Below are 17,222 nucleotides of genomic sequence, written 5' to 3'. Positions count from 1 at the left end.
GGTCATTTACACTCCAGAGCAAATAATCTTTTGACTCATCTTTCAACATCTATTTGCATTTGGTCAGTTAAAAAAAAAAATCTCAGCTTATTTACTTTAAATTCAGACGTGCAGGAATAGAAATTATGCTGGCCTTTCATACTATTGTTCACAATACTACTACTACAATTTCTGAGATATGTATTTTATATATATATATATATATATATATATATATATATATATATATATATATATATATATATATATATATATATATATATATATATGTTAATTTATTATCATTTAGAAAAACATTCTTATAATAGAAAATAGAAAAAATAGAAAAAAAACCCACTGACTTTTGTTCAGGCATCAGTGAGGAAATAACTGATTCACTCATTCAGTTCTATTCTGGCAACAAAATAGTCTTTTAAGGTGTATATATGTGTAAAAATAGAAACGTGTCAAATATGTGAAACTCAAATATTGTTATTTACTTGTGACTGTATGGCTTCTGTATAGAACTGAAATAAAACACTTGCATTTTTTTTAAACACAAAACATGCAAAGTAGGTTATTTTGTAATATATTTAATGCTAAAGTTATTTTCATTTCTGAACAACTTTCGTTGGTTGTGTTTCTATGTTTAATTGCACTAAGTAAAGATCTATCTTGTTTTCATGCTTGCTCGGTGCGGCAATGCTTCATCTATTAACTATGTAAAGGAATCTATAAACGAATGTCTCTTTGGGCTATTTTTTAACCTTTCTCCCATCTTCAAGTTGAATAACACAAGTTAATCATTGATATTTTCAATGAATGCAGATCAGCTCTAAAACACTGAACTCCTGTGAGAGGATTATCCAGATCAGCTTTTTGTCTGATGATACTGAATGTAAGTGCTGGGTTCATCTAACCTGTTTGTGGCCTGTTTGAGGGAAATCGAGATCAAAGTCTTAGCATAGACAAATTCTCACTATCAAAATGTGCAGTTGTAAGCATGTAAACAACTCAATACAAATACAAACTTATTGGACAATAGACACAACTAAAGACAGTGCTGCTGGACTGACTAGTAAACAGTTCTAATGCAGATAAAGTGACATTTTGCAGGTTGTCAACAAAAAAAAGATATATAGCAATATATAATAATAAAATGTTGTGCAACATTTGCGAAGGTAGTGGAATTTTGTTCAGTTGATTATAAGTTTGTGTGTTTGTGTCAGTCCAGTCTTTGTTATTAGCCCAAACACTATTTTAATCATATTTCCTCAAGAATATATAGCAGCCAAACGACAATGTGGTCCAATGGTCCATCCGCTATGCCCTCTCCAAACCCTATTTGTTTTTGCCTTTGATTGATTTGGCAGCCTGCATAAAACTGTTGACTCTAGTCTCTTTATTCTATTAAGCACAGAGACAGGGACCTTGTAGCTTCAGTCTTGTGATTGTGCTTTGACTCTGAACTCTTCATTGTTGCCATGAGAAGGCTCTTAATCCTGGCAGCACTGTGCCAGGGGCTGTTCGCCTCCAACTCTCCAACCTGCAACAATTATACAACACAGGCCTCTGTTGATGAAGCCGTGTACCTCATTAACAGACTACACCATCATGGATACAAGTTTAAATTGGACAGCTTTAATATGGACCCGGTGAGTACAAGTAAACACAGTGTACAAAAATTAATATTTTTTTAAACATTGTTTGTACCTTTATTTGTACAACAGAAAAATAGATATACATTTAAATGACCTATGACCTTTTTTAGAGTCCTCCAAGTGTGCCTTTATGTCAAACTAAATTGACCTTGACGTTAATTGAGACTACATGCCATATTGTGAACCCCAAACCTTATAATGAATGTGAGGTCAGGACGGAAGTCCAGACGGTAAGCTAAAATTATATCAGCAACAACTTCAGTGTATTACATGGTATTACATGAACTGAAACTAAATTGGCTTCTTTTCCTAAAAGCCTGTAACAGCAAAATGCAATGTCTCTTTGTGTGATGCTGGAGATAAACCAGGCATTGCGAAATTAAACTGTGATACTGAGCCAGGTATATCAGCTCTTTGTACAATATATTTTTTTAACATTACAATTTTGTACAATTTGTAATATTTGAAATCCGGTTTTAACACACCTGACTGTTTATTTTTGCCATTTACCCAGCTTCAAGTAGGGAACTAGTAAAACGCTGCCCTGATTGCCCGACTCTTCTGCCCTTGCATGATCCTCAAGGTTTGGAGAGTGTAAAAGCTGCTGTTGAAAAGTTCAACAATGAGTCTACCCAAACCTCATACTTCACCCTTTTTGAAGTAGGCAGACTGAGAACCCAGGTAGGGACGGTGTGTTTTGATTAAAGGCTAGCATTATATAATATATAATATGTACGTATGAGCACAGCATGTTAAAATTCAATGGAGATCCAAATTTAACCATGTTTTTGTTGTCTGCCTTTCCAGTATAACATGATGTTTGGAATGAGCTACTTTGCTGAGTTTGCCATAATAGAGACAGAATGTTCAGATAAAGTGAAAACTGAGGAAAAACCTGCATGCAAGCAAAAATGCTCTGATGTAGTAAGAACACCCTGTCATTTTCTCTTTACACATAGCACTAAATTCAATATATTTTAATGAATATTAATGAAATGAAAATATGGTTTTAATGCATTTCCACCCCTCCTTAAAGCAATTTGGATTCTGCACATCTACAAAACTTGGAAATGGTAACTTATTTGTAAACTGTGATATTTATCCTGCCCAGGTATAAATAATTTTAATTTTTCCAACTTATATATTACTATTATTTTTTCAATTATGATATATATAATCATTTTGATATGCTCTGTGACAGAACATAACACAGCATCCATTCAAAAGAAGAAAGCACTGTCGGCACCATGAAAAACACCCACACCATCCAGGGCACCATGAGAGAGGAGAGCATGATCACCCAGGGCACCACGAGCGAGGAAAACATAATCACTCAAGGCACCATGAGCTAGGAGAACATGATACCCGTCCGGGACTCCCCATACGCCCTGGTCAGCCTGGGCATTCAGAGCACGCCACCCCCCCAGGCCATTCAATCTGCTTTTCTCTTTCACCTAGCGGCTCTGCCGGGTCTTTTCCTCCACATCGCAGAGGTCCCCCTCATCATGGAGGCCCTCCTCATCATGGAGGCCCTCCTCATCATGGAGGCCCTCCTCATCATGGGGGTCCTCCTCATCAAGGGCATGATCATAAAAAAAATGACCATAAGAAACCTCAATCAGCAAAGCAAGGGGTTCCAGAAGACCAACCAAAGCCTCCAGAATCTGAGGAACGTCTAGATTTCACTTTCCCACATTGTCATGGTGCTGTGAAAATACCACCCTCTATTCATCCCATCTGTCCATTCCCACCATTATTTCTTAGGAGGGATCATCATTAAAGTTGAACTTTGAAAAGGATTTTTTCTTTCAGATAATCTGAAGTAGAAATCATAATTAAACAAACAAAAACAGTTCAATAAAGAAAATTCAAGCTACAAAAGTTACACAAAGTGGTTTTGTTCAACAAATGAAATCACATTTGCAATAAACCCTCTATATTACCATGTAATTTGATCCTGTCTGTCATTTATTATTAATAAAATACAGTATGCACTTAATGTCCAGTTTATTAGGAACACATACGGGTGCACATTCATCCCTGCTTAAAATTAATGTGTCAGCAGCACGATGCACATGATTATGCAGCCCCAGCTCAAGAGCTTCAGATAATATTCACAGCAAACATAAGAGTTGGGCAAAACATTATCTCAGGTTGGTTTAAATATATATATATATATATATAATAAACTCCTGATATCCTTGACTTTTCATAAGCATCAGACGTTCAGCAAAAATGACAATTTAAAATGTCCTACAGAAATGTCTTGCAAAAGACAATGGACAGACTGGCCATGATAATTCAGGAGCAATTCCCTGGGGCTAGAGCAGCAGAAGACCACATCAGTTTCTACTCTTGTCGGCCAAGGAATTTTGAACAGAAAAAATTTTGATTATTTACTAATAAACCAAAATGTATTTTTGCTTGCAGCACACCAAACAGGCTTTTTCAAATATCATTTTGAACTCATAATAATAATAATAATAATAATAATAATAATAATAATAATAATAATAATAATAATAATAATAAATAAGGAAATAAATAATAATAATAATAATAATATAAAAATGATGATGATGGTTATTATTATTATTATTATTATTATTTTTTATTATTTTTTTTTATTATTATTATTATTTTTATTATTATTATAAAATGTAATATGTGAGTATTGACAGTATTGGTCATTACGGGGAATTGGTTAAGATTTTGGCATTCTGATTGAAAGGCTCTAAGTACAGATCCCAGCACCGCCAACCTGCGTCAACCACTGCTGTGCCCTTGAGCAAGGCCCCTAACCCCCACGTGTTCATTTTTAAACAAGATAAATGAGGGATCATATGCCAAATTCCATAAATGTAAATGTGTAATCTTTTTTTGCGTGTTGGGGCAGTGGTGTTCAATGGTTAAGGTTCTTGTTTGCTTTTCTAAGAGGGCATTGCCAAGCTGCTACTCTTGGGTCCTTATAAAGATGCATAACCCTCTCTCTTTTACGGCTGCTGTATCATGACTGGCCTGATATGCAAAACAAAGAATTTCACAGTGCTGTAATTAATTGTGTCACAAAGTATGTGTTCTTCAAAATCAATTTCTTTAATCAATTAGATTACTTAATTGGTTTTCAGATTATTTTTCTGATGACTGTTTTATGTACTGTTTTACTGAAATACTCTTTTGAAATGCAAGCAGTGGAACCATTCATGTACTCATTTATTTCCTTATAAAAATATACAAAACATCACTAGGCCCTGATTTCAAGATTGCTGATATAAAAAGAAGAGAAAGGAGAAATATATTTTTTTCAAATGTTATTGGTCAGCAATTGAAAGTTGCAACAGCCACCAGCATCCCCTCATTAATCAATAGTTTAAACATACTCTTTGCTCAGCAAGTTGAAACAGCTGAGACAATAAGTGGATTGCTGCTGCTTGATTGATTAGAGTTGGTGATGTGATCACTGGGGCCTTTCAGCAAAGGAAAGAAGGAGCTTTGTTGACCAACTGTGAGGTCACAGTTACCAAAGCTGGGGTGGTCGTAGGGGACTATAAAAGTTTAATGCGCTTTCCTCATTGATCAGCAGTGTGTAAGAGGCAGACACTCCAGCATGAAGCGGTGTCTGCTGTTGTTGCTGGCGTTTGTGTGCGTGCATGGTGCTCCTGGAAGAGTTCCATCACAGGCTTCTTGCAAGGATGCAACCACTACCTTTGTTGCTTCAGATGTAATAAACAAAATCAACCTGGATCGCACCACGGGTTACGTCTTCAGCCTGGAACGTGTCAGCAATGTCCATCAGACACGCCACGTGAGTTTGCTTGCTTGAGTTTGAGATTATATAATATGCTAATAAATACAACCCCAAAAATTCATAACCATTGTGAGCTGTATTATGTATTCTCAACATTTTTTTTTGGTTTGTTTTTATTTTACAGGGTGAAACTGGGGTGGTGTATTATCTAACAATTGATATCACTGAAACTAAATGCCATGTCCTTAGTAAGAAGAATTCTAACGAGTGTGAGACTAGGAACATTGGTGAAAACCCGGTATGACCACTCGCTTTCCCTCATTCAAGTTTCCATTTATCTATAATTTAAATACAGAGGATCATAACGCACGTTTTTATGTTTTACTAACCAGGTGTATGGGCAGTGTAAGGCTGTGATCTATGTAAATAGACCTCAAAGAGTCTCTCGTCTCTACAAATACAGCTGTTCTGTCAGGCCAGGTAATGAGCAAGTTTTTTACTTAGATTGTGTAAGATATAACATCCATCTGTATTATTGTACCAGATAGAAGATGAAAAAAAAAATCATAAAATGCCTTTTTTATTTTGCAGTCGCTGCCTCCAAAATCTATGCAGTGTGCCCTGATTGCCCAGTTCTGTTCCCACTGGATCATAAAGAAGTAGAGAAGACGATGAAGATGGGTTTGGAGAAGTTTAATAAGGAGAGTGGGCTCCCAAATTACTTTGCTCCTCTTAATATTACAAGAGCAATCTCACAGGTAAGAACCTGTAGAAAATATCTCTCTATATATTTAAAATACTAATGCAAACAATAAAACAATGCATTTCATCTGATGTTTTTTTTTTAGGGTGGTTTGATCATTATGTACAGTGTGGAGTTCACCATTCAGGAGACAGTTTGCTCCAACAAAACCGATCTAGCTGAGGCTTCGAATTGTGGCTTGATGACTTGCGAGTTTGCAGTAAGTGTGAAGTCCTCATTCAATTGAACTAATTTAGCTGTTGAAGTTGATCAAATGCATCATTACAATATTTTCAATAACATTATTTAACAATATATAATTATAATTAAATATTTAGCAGTAAAGTGGTGTTTTCATCCTCAGCACAAAGGATTCTGTGAAGCCACACACACTCTCTCCAATGGTCAAGAATACTTTAACTCTAAGTGTGAAATCTATGAACCTCAGGTAATTGACAAAACTCTTCTAACTAACATGTATTTTGTAACAAGGAAGTTATAACTTATTTGTATATAACTTTTGGATGAACCTTGTTCTTCAGACTGCAGAGGAGGAAAAGAAGAAGCATTTGAATGCTGACAAGATGGACCATCATCATGAAAACATTGGTGGTGCATCTCATTCACATGACCACCCTCACAATCACACACGCCCCCATTCCCATCCACCTACACATGACCATGATCACGGTGCTGACCACCAACATGATCACAAGCAAGAAGGAAAGCACAGCCATGATCACAGTAAAGATCATGGGCACCACACTCATGAGCCCCATGAAGGACAAGGTAAAGCCCACGGCCATGCACACTCTCATAAGCACAGCCACGATAATGACCATGTCCATGCACACCATGACCAAGCCCACAACCACACACAAGACCAGGGTATTCACCCTGCCCACCACAATTATGGACATGGCAAAAATGAGACACATGAGCATGATCATGAGCAGGCTCTGGACCATCAGCACAACCATGGACACCTCCATGAGCATGAGCATCATCACCACCACCACGAGCACCCACATGAAACCACTGTGAGGAAGCCAGCGGGAACTGTCGAAATCCTCCCATCACTGGATAAACCCATGATCCTTCCTTCCTTTCCTGATAAGAAAGAGAAAGATGACATTGCCACAGGCTTTCCCTTGCGCCCTGACCCAGAGATACCAGGACAGATGGAGCCTGCCATTGGCAAATTCCCCGAAACCCTGTCCCCCAACTGCCCAGCAGAGTTCAAGACCAATAACAAGCTAATTATGGATGCCTTTGCTGAGGATCCAGCCTTTAAGGTCAAGCCAGCTGCATGAAATACTTTAGAACAGACTTTTGATGTTTACTCTGTGTAGCATATGTGAATAATTATTTGCTTGGTGCAATAAAGCATGTAAACCATTGATTGGCCAGAGATGTGATTATTATATGATATATGATATTGCTCTGTTAGCACAAAGAAAAATATAATGCAAATATAATACATTATACTGCTCCCCACTAAAGGCATTTTGTGATATAGTCACAAACTTTAATCTATTGATTCGTGTTCAAAAACGAAAAATTTTTTCACGACACTGATCACGACTGCCTCCATCTGGCTCTATCTCCATAGCAACGGAGGCAGAGGATCATGGGTAATGCTGACAGAAATGCTAAAGGAAAGGTAATCTTTTTTCTCTATTTCTATCAGAGAATAAGGCAGAAAATGGTGCTTGAATATTTAAAAATCAATAACATACAAGAAAGAAACAAGCAATACCACGTTTGTGGTTTCAAGTGGGAGAAAGAAAACTTTGGCAGAGGCACTAAAAATAGTTCCTACTGAAATACATTAATTAAAAAGTCGTCCTCAGTGACACAAAAAAAGAGGGAAATTCGTGTCTATGACACGAATCAATAATTATTTACGTTTCGTTACTAAAATGCTGCGAGACTGGGCTGTATTATACATTAAATAATGAATGTATAGTAATAATAATAATAATAATAATAATAATAATAATAATAATAATAATAATAATAATAATTGGATTGAACAATTTGAGAAAAATGTCATGTTGCGAATATTGTGGTCAATATTGCGATATGCGATATAATAAATGGTATAAAGTCCACTTGATTAGTTATCAAGAAAATTGCACACAGATTGCTGAAATGCATATTTTTTAACTTTAAAGGTTTTCAAAATGAATATTTAAAAAAAAAATTTAATAACATTTACATTAAACACTTTTATGTATGGGGATGTGAATGGGTAAAGTGGAGGTTGCCAGGTGAAGGAGCGACGATCTGCATTCGTGTCCCGTTGTGAGGAAGAGGAAGAGGAAAGAGAATGAATAATAAAAGAAAACTCTTGTCTGTTGAAGCATCGCCTGTCGTTTCTTTCTTCAAACCTGGAACCATTGATCTGTTACCAATTTGTCATATTGCCAAATGATGTAGCAACTTTAATTTAGCAAATCTTGCACAGTTCCCCTATCTGCTCAGTGTTGATAATCTTAAAGCTAAAATATCTCCATATAACAGAGGAAGCGTTCATTTGGCTGCCGGTTCAGTGTCGGTTTGCTCGGCATCCATATTTACCTGGTCTTTAAAGGGAAAGTCACATGACCACACACGCCACACGTGCTTTGTTAGCTGCGCGAAAAATCTGCAAACTTTTCTCAGAAAGTATGTCCACACATGCATTTATTTATTTCATTCATCATTCATTTTCTCCCGCTTATCCGTAATTTGGGTTGCGGGGCCACAGTCTAAACAGTCCCCCGCCTTCGACCGCTGCCCAAACCTCACAGCACCGTCCCTTACGGTCCCTCCTGCAGGTGGTGAGCCCACGGGAAGGAGGCCCCACGTCACTCCGACGTCACGGACCTTGATATTTCCCTCGTAAGGGACCCCCGGAGCATAGAGGGTTAAGGGCCTTGCTCAAGGGCCCAAGAGTGGCAGCTTGGCGATACCGGGGCTTGAACCCCAGACCTTCCGATCGGCAACCCAGCGCCTTAACCGCTGGAGCCACCACTCCCCCCCTACGTTTATTTATTTATTTCATTAAATTACAAAATGTTTGGCGTTATATATTCACACAAGCTGACGATTAATCGTGCAGCACTAAATAATAAGAATTTTAATGGTGTTACAGTTATTTTTGTTGTTGATAATAATGTTTACATTTTGTAAAAAGGTAATAGAGGATATATACATTTCTATTCTGTATATTAAAACTATAATATCTGATCTATAATAAGTGAATAAATCATAAATAAAGAATGTGGAAGAATAATCCTTAAAAAACTGAATCGCTGTGTCCTAATGGATATTATTTATCAAATATAAATATAGCTATAGTTAGAGTTAAAGGTGAGTAACTGAAGCACACTTATATAATCAATAGACAGCCTGTAACTTTATTAAAATATTATTTGAAAGCCTCCAAAAATATTTATGTACCCAATTTCTATTTGAGGGTTTTTACACACATTACACACAGGTGATACCATTTTTTTTTTTTTTATTAATACTGTTTCCCATTATATCATATTGTATTGTGGATTCAGTGATTTTATTTATTGGTTGCACTAATAAAAAAATAAAAAATAAAAGAACATGAATTCTGTATTCATGCATTTTACTAAAATTATAAATATATCATACAAATGTTTTAATTGTGACATTATTTATATACTACATTTAATAGCCCTATAGAGTATTACAAGTAGGTTAGGTTAATAAGCATCAGCATAATGTTGGGTTGTGTATGACAAATGCATGTTTTCATAAAAACATTGTGCACAGAAATGTTGTGAGTTTCATGCAGGGATTAAGATAAATACAGACAAGTAGGGCTTTATAAGGTTACGAAAAACAAAATATGTTTAAAGCATTAGAATGTGTGGTGTAGTTTCTATACAGGAGTCTGTGTTCTGGTTCATTCATGCAAGAAATAACGTATATTATAATCCTTTATTTGTCATTTTGCTTCAAGTTTGAGAATGAACTCATTTCTAAAGATGGAAATATGAATTGGCTGAAAGAAATAGAAATAGTGGCTGCAGTCTGCCTGTGAGTATATAATATAAATGTTCAGTGAGTCAGAGGGTATGTTTAAAAGCAGAATCCATACTGCATGTGTAAATGGGTCAACAGCAGATAATGCTGCTGTTTGCTGATGGGTGCGGATGAAAGTTCAGGGTTTGCTGCATGACGTGGATTTGAACACACATCTCAGGTCTTCTGCCTGTCTCTCTAGCTCTGCTCAGGTTCAGCTCAGGCCGTTATACAGAGAGAAATGGGAAAAATACAGTTTATCATATTGATACTGATAAGTTTATATTTTCACAGCGCAACAACATCTCCAGTACTAACAGGATGCCTGGACCCGAGCGTAGTGAATGCAGCAGAGGCAGCGCTCGACCAGATTAATGCAGCCAGGACAGAAGGTTACATCTTTTCCCTAAATAGAGTGTATGATGTTCTGCAAGTTGCAAAGGTGAGTTATTGGTACTATTGGAGATATTTATTCTTTTAGTTAAGTATTATGTAAAGAAATAAAAAGACAATAATCAATATTAGGGTGCTGTGATGTGGATTATCAAGAAGCATGTCAGAAAGTGTTGTGTTTCTCCATAGCAATTTGTCAACAGTTACAATTGTTAATTAAACTATTGCTGTTTTACTTGTGTTAGAGCAGTTACAAACACTTGTGTGAAGTTGTTACAACTAAGGATCTAATAGCATACAAACAGAAAGTCCTGAAGACCTCTCCTGGAGGAAAACTTACAGTGACCAGGAACTGATGCTGAAACACATTTCCATAAAACAAATACATGGTTTTCTTTCTTAATTATCCATGTTTTAATCCATTTATTAATAATAGATCAATCTACCAGGAATGATGTTATCATAGGAAATACAGCAAGCTCTGCTATTTGAATAGAAACAATTGGTGGTATAAAGCAAAATTACATGCTGGTAACATATAAGTAACAATCCAGCTCGTTATTTTATTCACAGGAAGAAGGGAGACACCTTTTACAAATGACAATAGACGTGCTGGAAACAAAGTGTCATGTGATCAGCAAAAGAAAATGGAAGTCATGTGAAATCAAGGATATCTCAGATGTTCCAGTAGGTCCTCTCAACTTGTTTTCAACATATTGATTTGTGCTATATCATAAAATACCCATGCATATGAACGTATCAAATAATATAAAGTAGCAATAATGGGGAAAAACTTATACATACCAACTTACAAATGCTTTAGGTCTTCGGAAAATGTGATGTATCGCTCTTCATTCAGACCAATTCTACTTTACATAACTTTAGTTGCACCATTCAGCAAGGTAGGTTCCAGTTACTGTCAATTGATAAATTATTAAATATTAAATTATAAAAAATGTAATAAATATTTATTAATAATATATATATTTTTAAATTGCATTCGTTTTTAGTTCCTGCTGCTGCCATCGTTGATCTTTGCCCAGATTGTCCAACAACAGAGAGCCTGAATGATCCGATCGTTGCCGAGACAGTACGTCTTTCTCTCGAAAAATTTAACAAAGAGTCAACCTTGCGCAATTACTTTATCCTTCTGAATATAACAGCTGCAAAAATGCAGGTATGTGTAATTCAGCTTCTGTAAGATTTAATCATCAAATATTTCATTCAATGTAGGTGATATCATTTGATGAGTTTTGATCTGATGAGTTTTCTTTAACAGTGGGTTGTTGGTCCATCCTACTTTGTGGAGTTCACCATACAGGAAACGGACTGTGCCAAAATGTTGACTGATGTAGACTGGACTCAGTGCCAGCCAAAAAATGGGACACATGTAAGTAACAGTCAAAAACTGAGAGTGCCTATAAATAATGCTCACTTATCTAGCAGCCTTTGTTTTGTTTTGTTTTTTGTTGTTCTTTTTTGTTTTTAAGAAGGGCTTCTGTACTGGATCACACATTACTTTTGATGATGATGATGCTGAGGTGAAAATTTCTAAAGAGGCCAGTTGGATCAGTGGAACACACACAAATATTGAAGAGGAAAAGAAAAAACTTTCTACCAAAGTCAGTTGTTCACTTTTTCAACATATGGTAAGTGTTAATCAGTCATTAATGTGAGAAATAAAACATGATCGGGTGGTGCTCGGATGATTATTGTCCTATAACAGCACATCTCATAGAGATTTTATTTCACCAATACAATTTTACTACCGCCATTTAGGATATTTCTATGATTTATTTAAACTACAGGTAGAACAATTTTGATAGCTACGCTGTTAATTAAAAAAAAAATAATAATTATCAGCACTTTCAGACCAATCAGATTTTAGCTTTGCAAGCATGCTGGTGAAACAAAATTTATTTTTAGCTGTAGAGGAAGAGTGATAGTGTAACTGGGTGTTTTTGGTGTCATTCAGCTCAATAATGAACCAGAGAACAGCCACAGGACAACCAAAACTGCCCTGTCTGGATCTGTGCTAGTTTTGCCCCCTCCGCCGATTCCAGTGCACCCCAGAACATCAGCAGCTGCTCCTAGCTGCCCTGGAGAAAGGCGATACAACCTTGGATTAAAGTCAGTGAAACTATGAATAAAAAACATTGTGTAACAGAGGTCACTCCACACTAGAAAATGTACTGCTGTACTGATGTACACTGTATGTTCCAATAAATAAGATATTATAGCATGGACAGAGATTCTCCATATAAAGTGTATGAAATCATTCATAAATGTGTAAATAGGTAAATATATTTTTTAAAGATAATAATAAATAATAACAGATGAATAAATGAAGTCATATCTTTTAGGACTGAATAAAGCTCTGGTCTTTAGCAAAACAACAATAAATTTTGTCTTGTGACCTGAATGTCTTTAGTCAAAAGATATCTTTTATCTTTATTACTGAAAAATTGATTTAGCTCAAGGAAATAATATTGTATATAAAAATGCAAAAGTAACTGCATCAGCATATGACAATACAGCTAATCTAACATCCGGGTCTAGACTAGAGATTCAGCTGTAAGAACAAAGCAAACAAATGCAGCCTGCAATAAAACAAATGTGTAAAAATGTGTTGTCATGCCTTTTTTATTTATTTATTTATTTTTTTTTACTTCACACTGACCCTCATTCTGTTTTGTACTAACCCTAATTCTGATTGATTATACAAAATCAAGCATCATATTAAACAGTGCGCATGTATGTTGCACTCTGACCTTTAGAGGCATGGACTACACAAGACCTCTGAATGTGTGCTGTGGTATCCAGTAGCAATGTAACCCTGGTGTAGAGTCATGTATGTCTGTAAAGTTATTAATGCTGGTGATGCAGGGCTCGCTGTATGTTTGTGGTGCTGCATACAGTACTAGGGCTTAAACTTTTTTTTTTTTTTTAATAAACCATTAATTTCATTTATTTTTTTTAAGTGTAATTAAATGTTAAATAAATGTTTTTAATATTTAAAAAATATATAAAATCAAACATTTATTCAATTAACAGCCATAAGCTACTCATTTTCTAGATTCAATTAATGTTTTGCCACACTGTTCATGTTAAAAGTCAAAGATGGCAATAATTCTGTGTCAATCTGCAACCACTTAAGGGAAAGTGCTCCCAAAATTACTAGTGTTGCTGTGATTGCCATGGGAGAGAGAGAGAGAATATCATGCAACCCACCCACAGTGCAGTGACTTCAGACCACAGATGGTCACCTGGATTCAAACTCACAATCTCCAGGCAAGTGGGCAAACTCATTTCTGTTCTGTCCCCAGGGAGCCCATGGGCAATTCTTGAGGTTAGTGGGTTAACCTCTAACAGAAATGTACTGTATAATTGATTTTGTGTATTTCACCTCCTTCTCCTGCCTGTCTTCTTTTGTTAATTGTCATTTTTTTGCTATTATGAGAGCAATATCCTACTTGTTACAGTACAATACTGTTTTTCTGCTCTGCATTTGTACTATAGCAAAGCAATCTGGTTCTGACACCCAAATGCGGATGGGTTCCCCTTTTGAGTCTGGTGCCTCTCAAGGTTTCTTCCTCATAACATCTAAGTGATATTTTCCTTGCCACAGTCACCATTGCTGCTCATCAGATATAAATACACATTGCTCATTTTAACTCTTAAATTCTTTAAAGCTGCTTTGATACAATGTCTGTTGTTAAAAGCGCTCTAAAAATAAACTTGACTTGTCAATTTGCATGAATTTCAAATCCTTGGGAAAACTGTAATGATCAGAAAAAATGCACAATAATTCCACAGAAAACCTGTTGTCATTTTATGAGGTTAAAATTGATGCTTCTGCTAAAGATGATGCAGGCAGGCAGCCCAGCTGAAGCTGCAGTGAAAGGAGACTTTGTTTGAGAGAGTTGAATTGTGTTAAATGGGTTTCTAACTGTAGTAATTGCATTCCTCGTCACTGGATAAGATACCTGTTTCAGCTCTCTGTTATACCGCATTTCTGAAGAATAGTCATGGTTTCAGGGTGGGTTGACTGGTGGAGGACACCACTTAAGGCCTAGGTGTGAAAGAAAAGGTTTTATATACAGTATACTATATACACTCACCGGCCACTTTATTAGGTACCCCTGTCCAACTGCTTGTTAACAAAAATTTCTAATCAGCCAATCACATGGCAGCAACTCAATGCATTTATGCATGTAGACATGGTCAAGACGATCTGCTGCAGTTCAAACTGAGTGTCAGAATGGGGAAGAAAGGTGATTTAAGTGACTTTGAACGTAGCATGGTTGTTGGTGCCAGACGGGCTGGTCTGAGTATTTCGGAAACTGCTGATGTACTGGGATTTTCACGCACAGCCATATCTAGGGTTTACAGAGAATGGTCCGAAAAAAAGAAAATATCCAGTGAGCGGCAGATATTGGTGGCGCAAATGCTTTGTTGATGCCAGAGGTCAGAGGAGAATGGCCAGACTGGTTTGAGCTGATAGAAAGGCAACAGTAACTCAAATAACCACTCGCTACAACCGAGGTATGCAGAAGAGCATCTCTGAATGCACAACACGTCGAACCTTGAGGCGGATGGGCTACAGCAGCAGAAAACCACACCAGGTGCCACTCCTGACAGCTAAGAACAGGAAACTGAGGTTACAATTCGCACAGGATCACCAAAATTGAACAATAGAAGATTGGAAAAACGTTGCCTGGTCTGATGAGTCTCGATTTCTGCTGCGACATTCGGATGGTAGGGTCAGAATTTGGCATCAACAGCATGAAAGCATGGATCCATCCTGCCTTGTATCAAGGGTTCAGGCTGGTGGTGGTGGTGTAATGGTGTGGGGGATATTTTCTTGGCACACTTTGGGCCCATTAGTACCAATTGAGCATCGTGTCAACGCCACAGCCTACCTGCGTATTGTAGCTGACCATGTCCATCTCTTTATGACCACAGTGTACCCATCTTCTGATGGCTACTTCCAGCAGGATAACGCGCCATGTCATAAAGCGCGAATCATCTCAGACTGGTTTCTTGAACAGGACAATGAGTACACTGTACTCAAATGGCCTCCACAGTCACCAGATCTCAATCCAATAGAGCATCTTTGGGATATGGTGGAACGTGAGATTCGCATCATGGATGTGCAGCCGACAAATCTGCAGCAACTGCATAATGCTATCATGTCAATATGGACCAAAATCTCTGAGCAATGTTTCCAGTACCTTGTTGAATCTATTCCACAAAGGATTAAGGCAGTTCTGAAGGCAAAAGGGGGTCCAACCCAGTACTAGTAAGATGTACCAAATAAAGTGGCCGGTGAGTATATATATATATATATATATATATATATATATATATATATATATATATATATATATATATATATATATATATATATATATGCCGGTCCCAAGCCCTGATAGGGTTGTGGGTGGGTTGTGTTAGGAAGGGCATCCAACGTAAAAATGTGTGTATATATATACAGTGAGGAAAATAAGTATTTGAACACGCTGCTATTTTGCAAGTTCTCCCACTTAGAAATCATGGAGGGTCTGAAATTGTCATCGTAGGTGCATGTCCACTGTGAGAGACATAATCTAAAAAAAAAAATCCGGAAATCACAATGTATGATTTTTAAACTATTTATTTGTATGATACAGCTGCAAATAAGTATTTGAACACCTGAGAAAGTCAATGTTAATATTTGGTACAGTAGCCTTTGTTTGTAATTACAGAGGTCAAACGTTTCCTGTAGTTTTTCACCAGGTTTCCACACACTGCAGGAGGGATTTTGGCCCACTCCTCCACACAGATCTTCTCTAGATCAGTCAGCTTTCTGGCCTGTCGCTGAGAAACACGGAGTTTGAGCTCCCTTCAAAGATTCTCTATTGGGTTTAGGTCTGGAGACTGGCTAGGCCACGCCAGAACCTTGATATGCTTCTTACAGAGCCACTCCTTGGTTATCCTGGCTGTGTGCTTCGGGTCATTGTCATGTTGGAAGACCCAGCCTCGACCCATCTTCAATGCTCTAACTAAGTGAAGGAGGTTATTCCCCAAAATCTCGCAATACATGGCCCCGGTCATCCTCTCCTTAATACAGTGCAGTCGCCCTGTCCCATGTGCAGAAAAACACCCCCAAAGCATGATGCTACCACCCCCATGCTTCACAGTAGGGATGGTGTTCTTGGGATGGTACTCATCATTCTTCTTCCTCCAAAAACGTTTAGTGGAATTATGACCCAAAAGTTCTATTTTGGTCTCATCTGACCACATGACTTTCTCCCATGACTCCTCTGGATCATCCAAATGGTCATTGGCAAACTTAAGACGTGCCTGGACATGTGCTGGTTTAAGCAGGGGAACCTTCCGTGCCATGCATGATTTCAAACCATGACGTCTTAGTGTATTACCAACAGTAACCTTGGAAACGGTGGTCCCAGCTCTTTTCAGGTCATTGACCAGCTCCTCCCGTGTAGTTCTGGGACCCCACGAGACCCCACGAGGTGAGATCTTTCATGTAGCCCCAGTCTGAGGGAGATTGACAGTCATGTTTAGCTTCTTCCATTTTCTAATGATTGCTCCAACAGTGGATCTTTTTTCACCAAGCTGCTTGGCAATTTCCCCGTAGCCCTTTCCAGCCTTG

The 17,222-nt window shown here is 37.3% G+C and overlaps 3 protein-coding genes across 6 annotated transcripts; all 3 read left to right on the top strand.

Annotated features, from left to right (window-relative positions):
- Positions 1-1,370: 1,370 nt before the first annotated feature.
- ahsg1 (alpha-2-HS-glycoprotein 1) lies at positions 1,371-3,590 on the top strand. Of its 2 annotated transcripts, XM_083558589.1 has the most exons (8): positions 1,373-1,634; positions 1,751-1,870; positions 1,957-2,041; positions 2,155-2,321; positions 2,448-2,564; positions 2,677-2,751; positions 2,842-2,930; positions 2,964-3,590. In XM_083558589.1, exons 1-8 carry the CDS (start codon positions 1,464-1,466, stop codon positions 3,418-3,420), a joined length of 1,281 nt encoding a protein of 426 aa, XP_083414715.1. In that variant the 5' UTR covers positions 1,373-1,463; the 3' UTR covers positions 3,421-3,590. The 2 variants fall into 2 exon arrangements, with proteins under 2 accessions (XP_083414714.1, XP_083414715.1); XM_083558588.1 differs by having other exon boundaries at positions 1,371-1,634; positions 2,842-3,590.
- Positions 3,591-5,046: 1,456 nt separating this feature from the next.
- Positions 5,047-7,530, top strand: fetub (fetuin B). The gene is made up of 7 exons (XM_083557984.1): positions 5,047-5,445; positions 5,573-5,686; positions 5,781-5,868; positions 5,980-6,146; positions 6,237-6,350; positions 6,495-6,578; positions 6,673-7,530. The coding sequence occupies exons 1-7, from the start codon at positions 5,248-5,250 to the stop codon at positions 7,441-7,443; spliced, it is 1,536 nt and encodes a 511-aa protein (XP_083414110.1). The 5' UTR covers positions 5,047-5,247; the 3' UTR covers positions 7,444-7,530.
- Positions 7,531-10,238: 2,708 nt separating this feature from the next.
- Positions 10,239-13,192, top strand: LOC310735242 (fetuin-B). Of its 3 annotated transcripts, XM_083557837.1 has the most exons (8): positions 10,239-10,355; positions 10,469-10,616; positions 11,141-11,254; positions 11,391-11,469; positions 11,578-11,744; positions 11,847-11,957; positions 12,058-12,216; positions 12,543-13,192. In XM_083557837.1, exons 1-8 carry the CDS (start codon positions 10,306-10,308, stop codon positions 12,711-12,713), a joined length of 999 nt encoding a protein of 332 aa, XP_083413963.1. In that variant the 5' UTR covers positions 10,239-10,305; the 3' UTR covers positions 12,714-13,192. The 3 variants fall into 3 exon arrangements, with proteins under 3 accessions (XP_083413963.1, XP_083413962.1, XP_083413964.1); XM_083557836.1 differs by lacking the exon at positions 10,239-10,355 and having other exon boundaries at positions 10,362-10,616; XM_083557838.1 differs by lacking the exon at positions 10,239-10,355 and having other exon boundaries at positions 10,362-10,616; positions 12,061-12,216; positions 12,543-12,813.
- The last annotated feature ends 4,030 nt before the right edge of the window (positions 13,193-17,222 follow it).

The sequence above is a fragment of the Silurus aristotelis genome, assembly GCF_946808225.1.
Source record: "Silurus aristotelis genome assembly, chromosome: 13".
NCBI classification, from domain to species: Eukaryota; Metazoa; Chordata; class Actinopteri; order Siluriformes; family Siluridae; genus Silurus; species Silurus aristotelis.
The sequence above is the reverse complement of the archived record's forward strand: the minus strand, read 5'-3'. Positions and strand labels throughout refer to the sequence as shown.

Excerpts from the sequence above, each read along its gene's own strand:
- ahsg1 (XM_083558588.1), top strand. The coding sequence starts at position 1,464 with ATGAGAAGGCTCTTAATCCTGGCAGCACTGTGCCAGGGGCTGTTCGCC. Across the intron at positions 1,635-1,750 it reads ACAGCTTTAATATGGACCCG|AGTCCTCCAAGTGTGCCTTT; the intron begins GTGAGTACAAGT and ends GACCTTTTTTAG. Across the intron at positions 1,871-1,956 it reads TCAGGACGGAAGTCCAGACG|CCTGTAACAGCAAAATGCAA; the intron begins GTAAGCTAAAAT and ends TTTTCCTAAAAG.
- fetub (XM_083557984.1), top strand. The coding sequence starts at position 5,248 with ATGAAGCGGTGTCTGCTGTTGTTGCTGGCGTTTGTGTGCGTGCATGGT. Across the intron at positions 5,687-5,780 it reads GGAACATTGGTGAAAACCCG|GTGTATGGGCAGTGTAAGGC; the intron begins GTATGACCACTC and ends TTTACTAACCAG. Across the intron at positions 5,869-5,979 it reads CAGCTGTTCTGTCAGGCCAG|TCGCTGCCTCCAAAATCTAT; the intron begins GTAATGAGCAAG and ends TTTATTTTGCAG.
- LOC310735242 (XM_083557836.1), top strand. The coding sequence starts at position 10,416 with ATGGGAAAAATACAGTTTATCATATTGATACTGATAAGTTTATATTTT. Across the intron at positions 11,958-12,057 it reads AGCCAAAAAATGGGACACAT|AAGGGCTTCTGTACTGGATC; the intron begins GTAAGTAACAGT and ends TTTGTTTTTAAG. Across the intron at positions 12,217-12,542 it reads GTTCACTTTTTCAACATATG|CTCAATAATGAACCAGAGAA; the intron begins GTAAGTGTTAAT and ends GGTGTCATTCAG.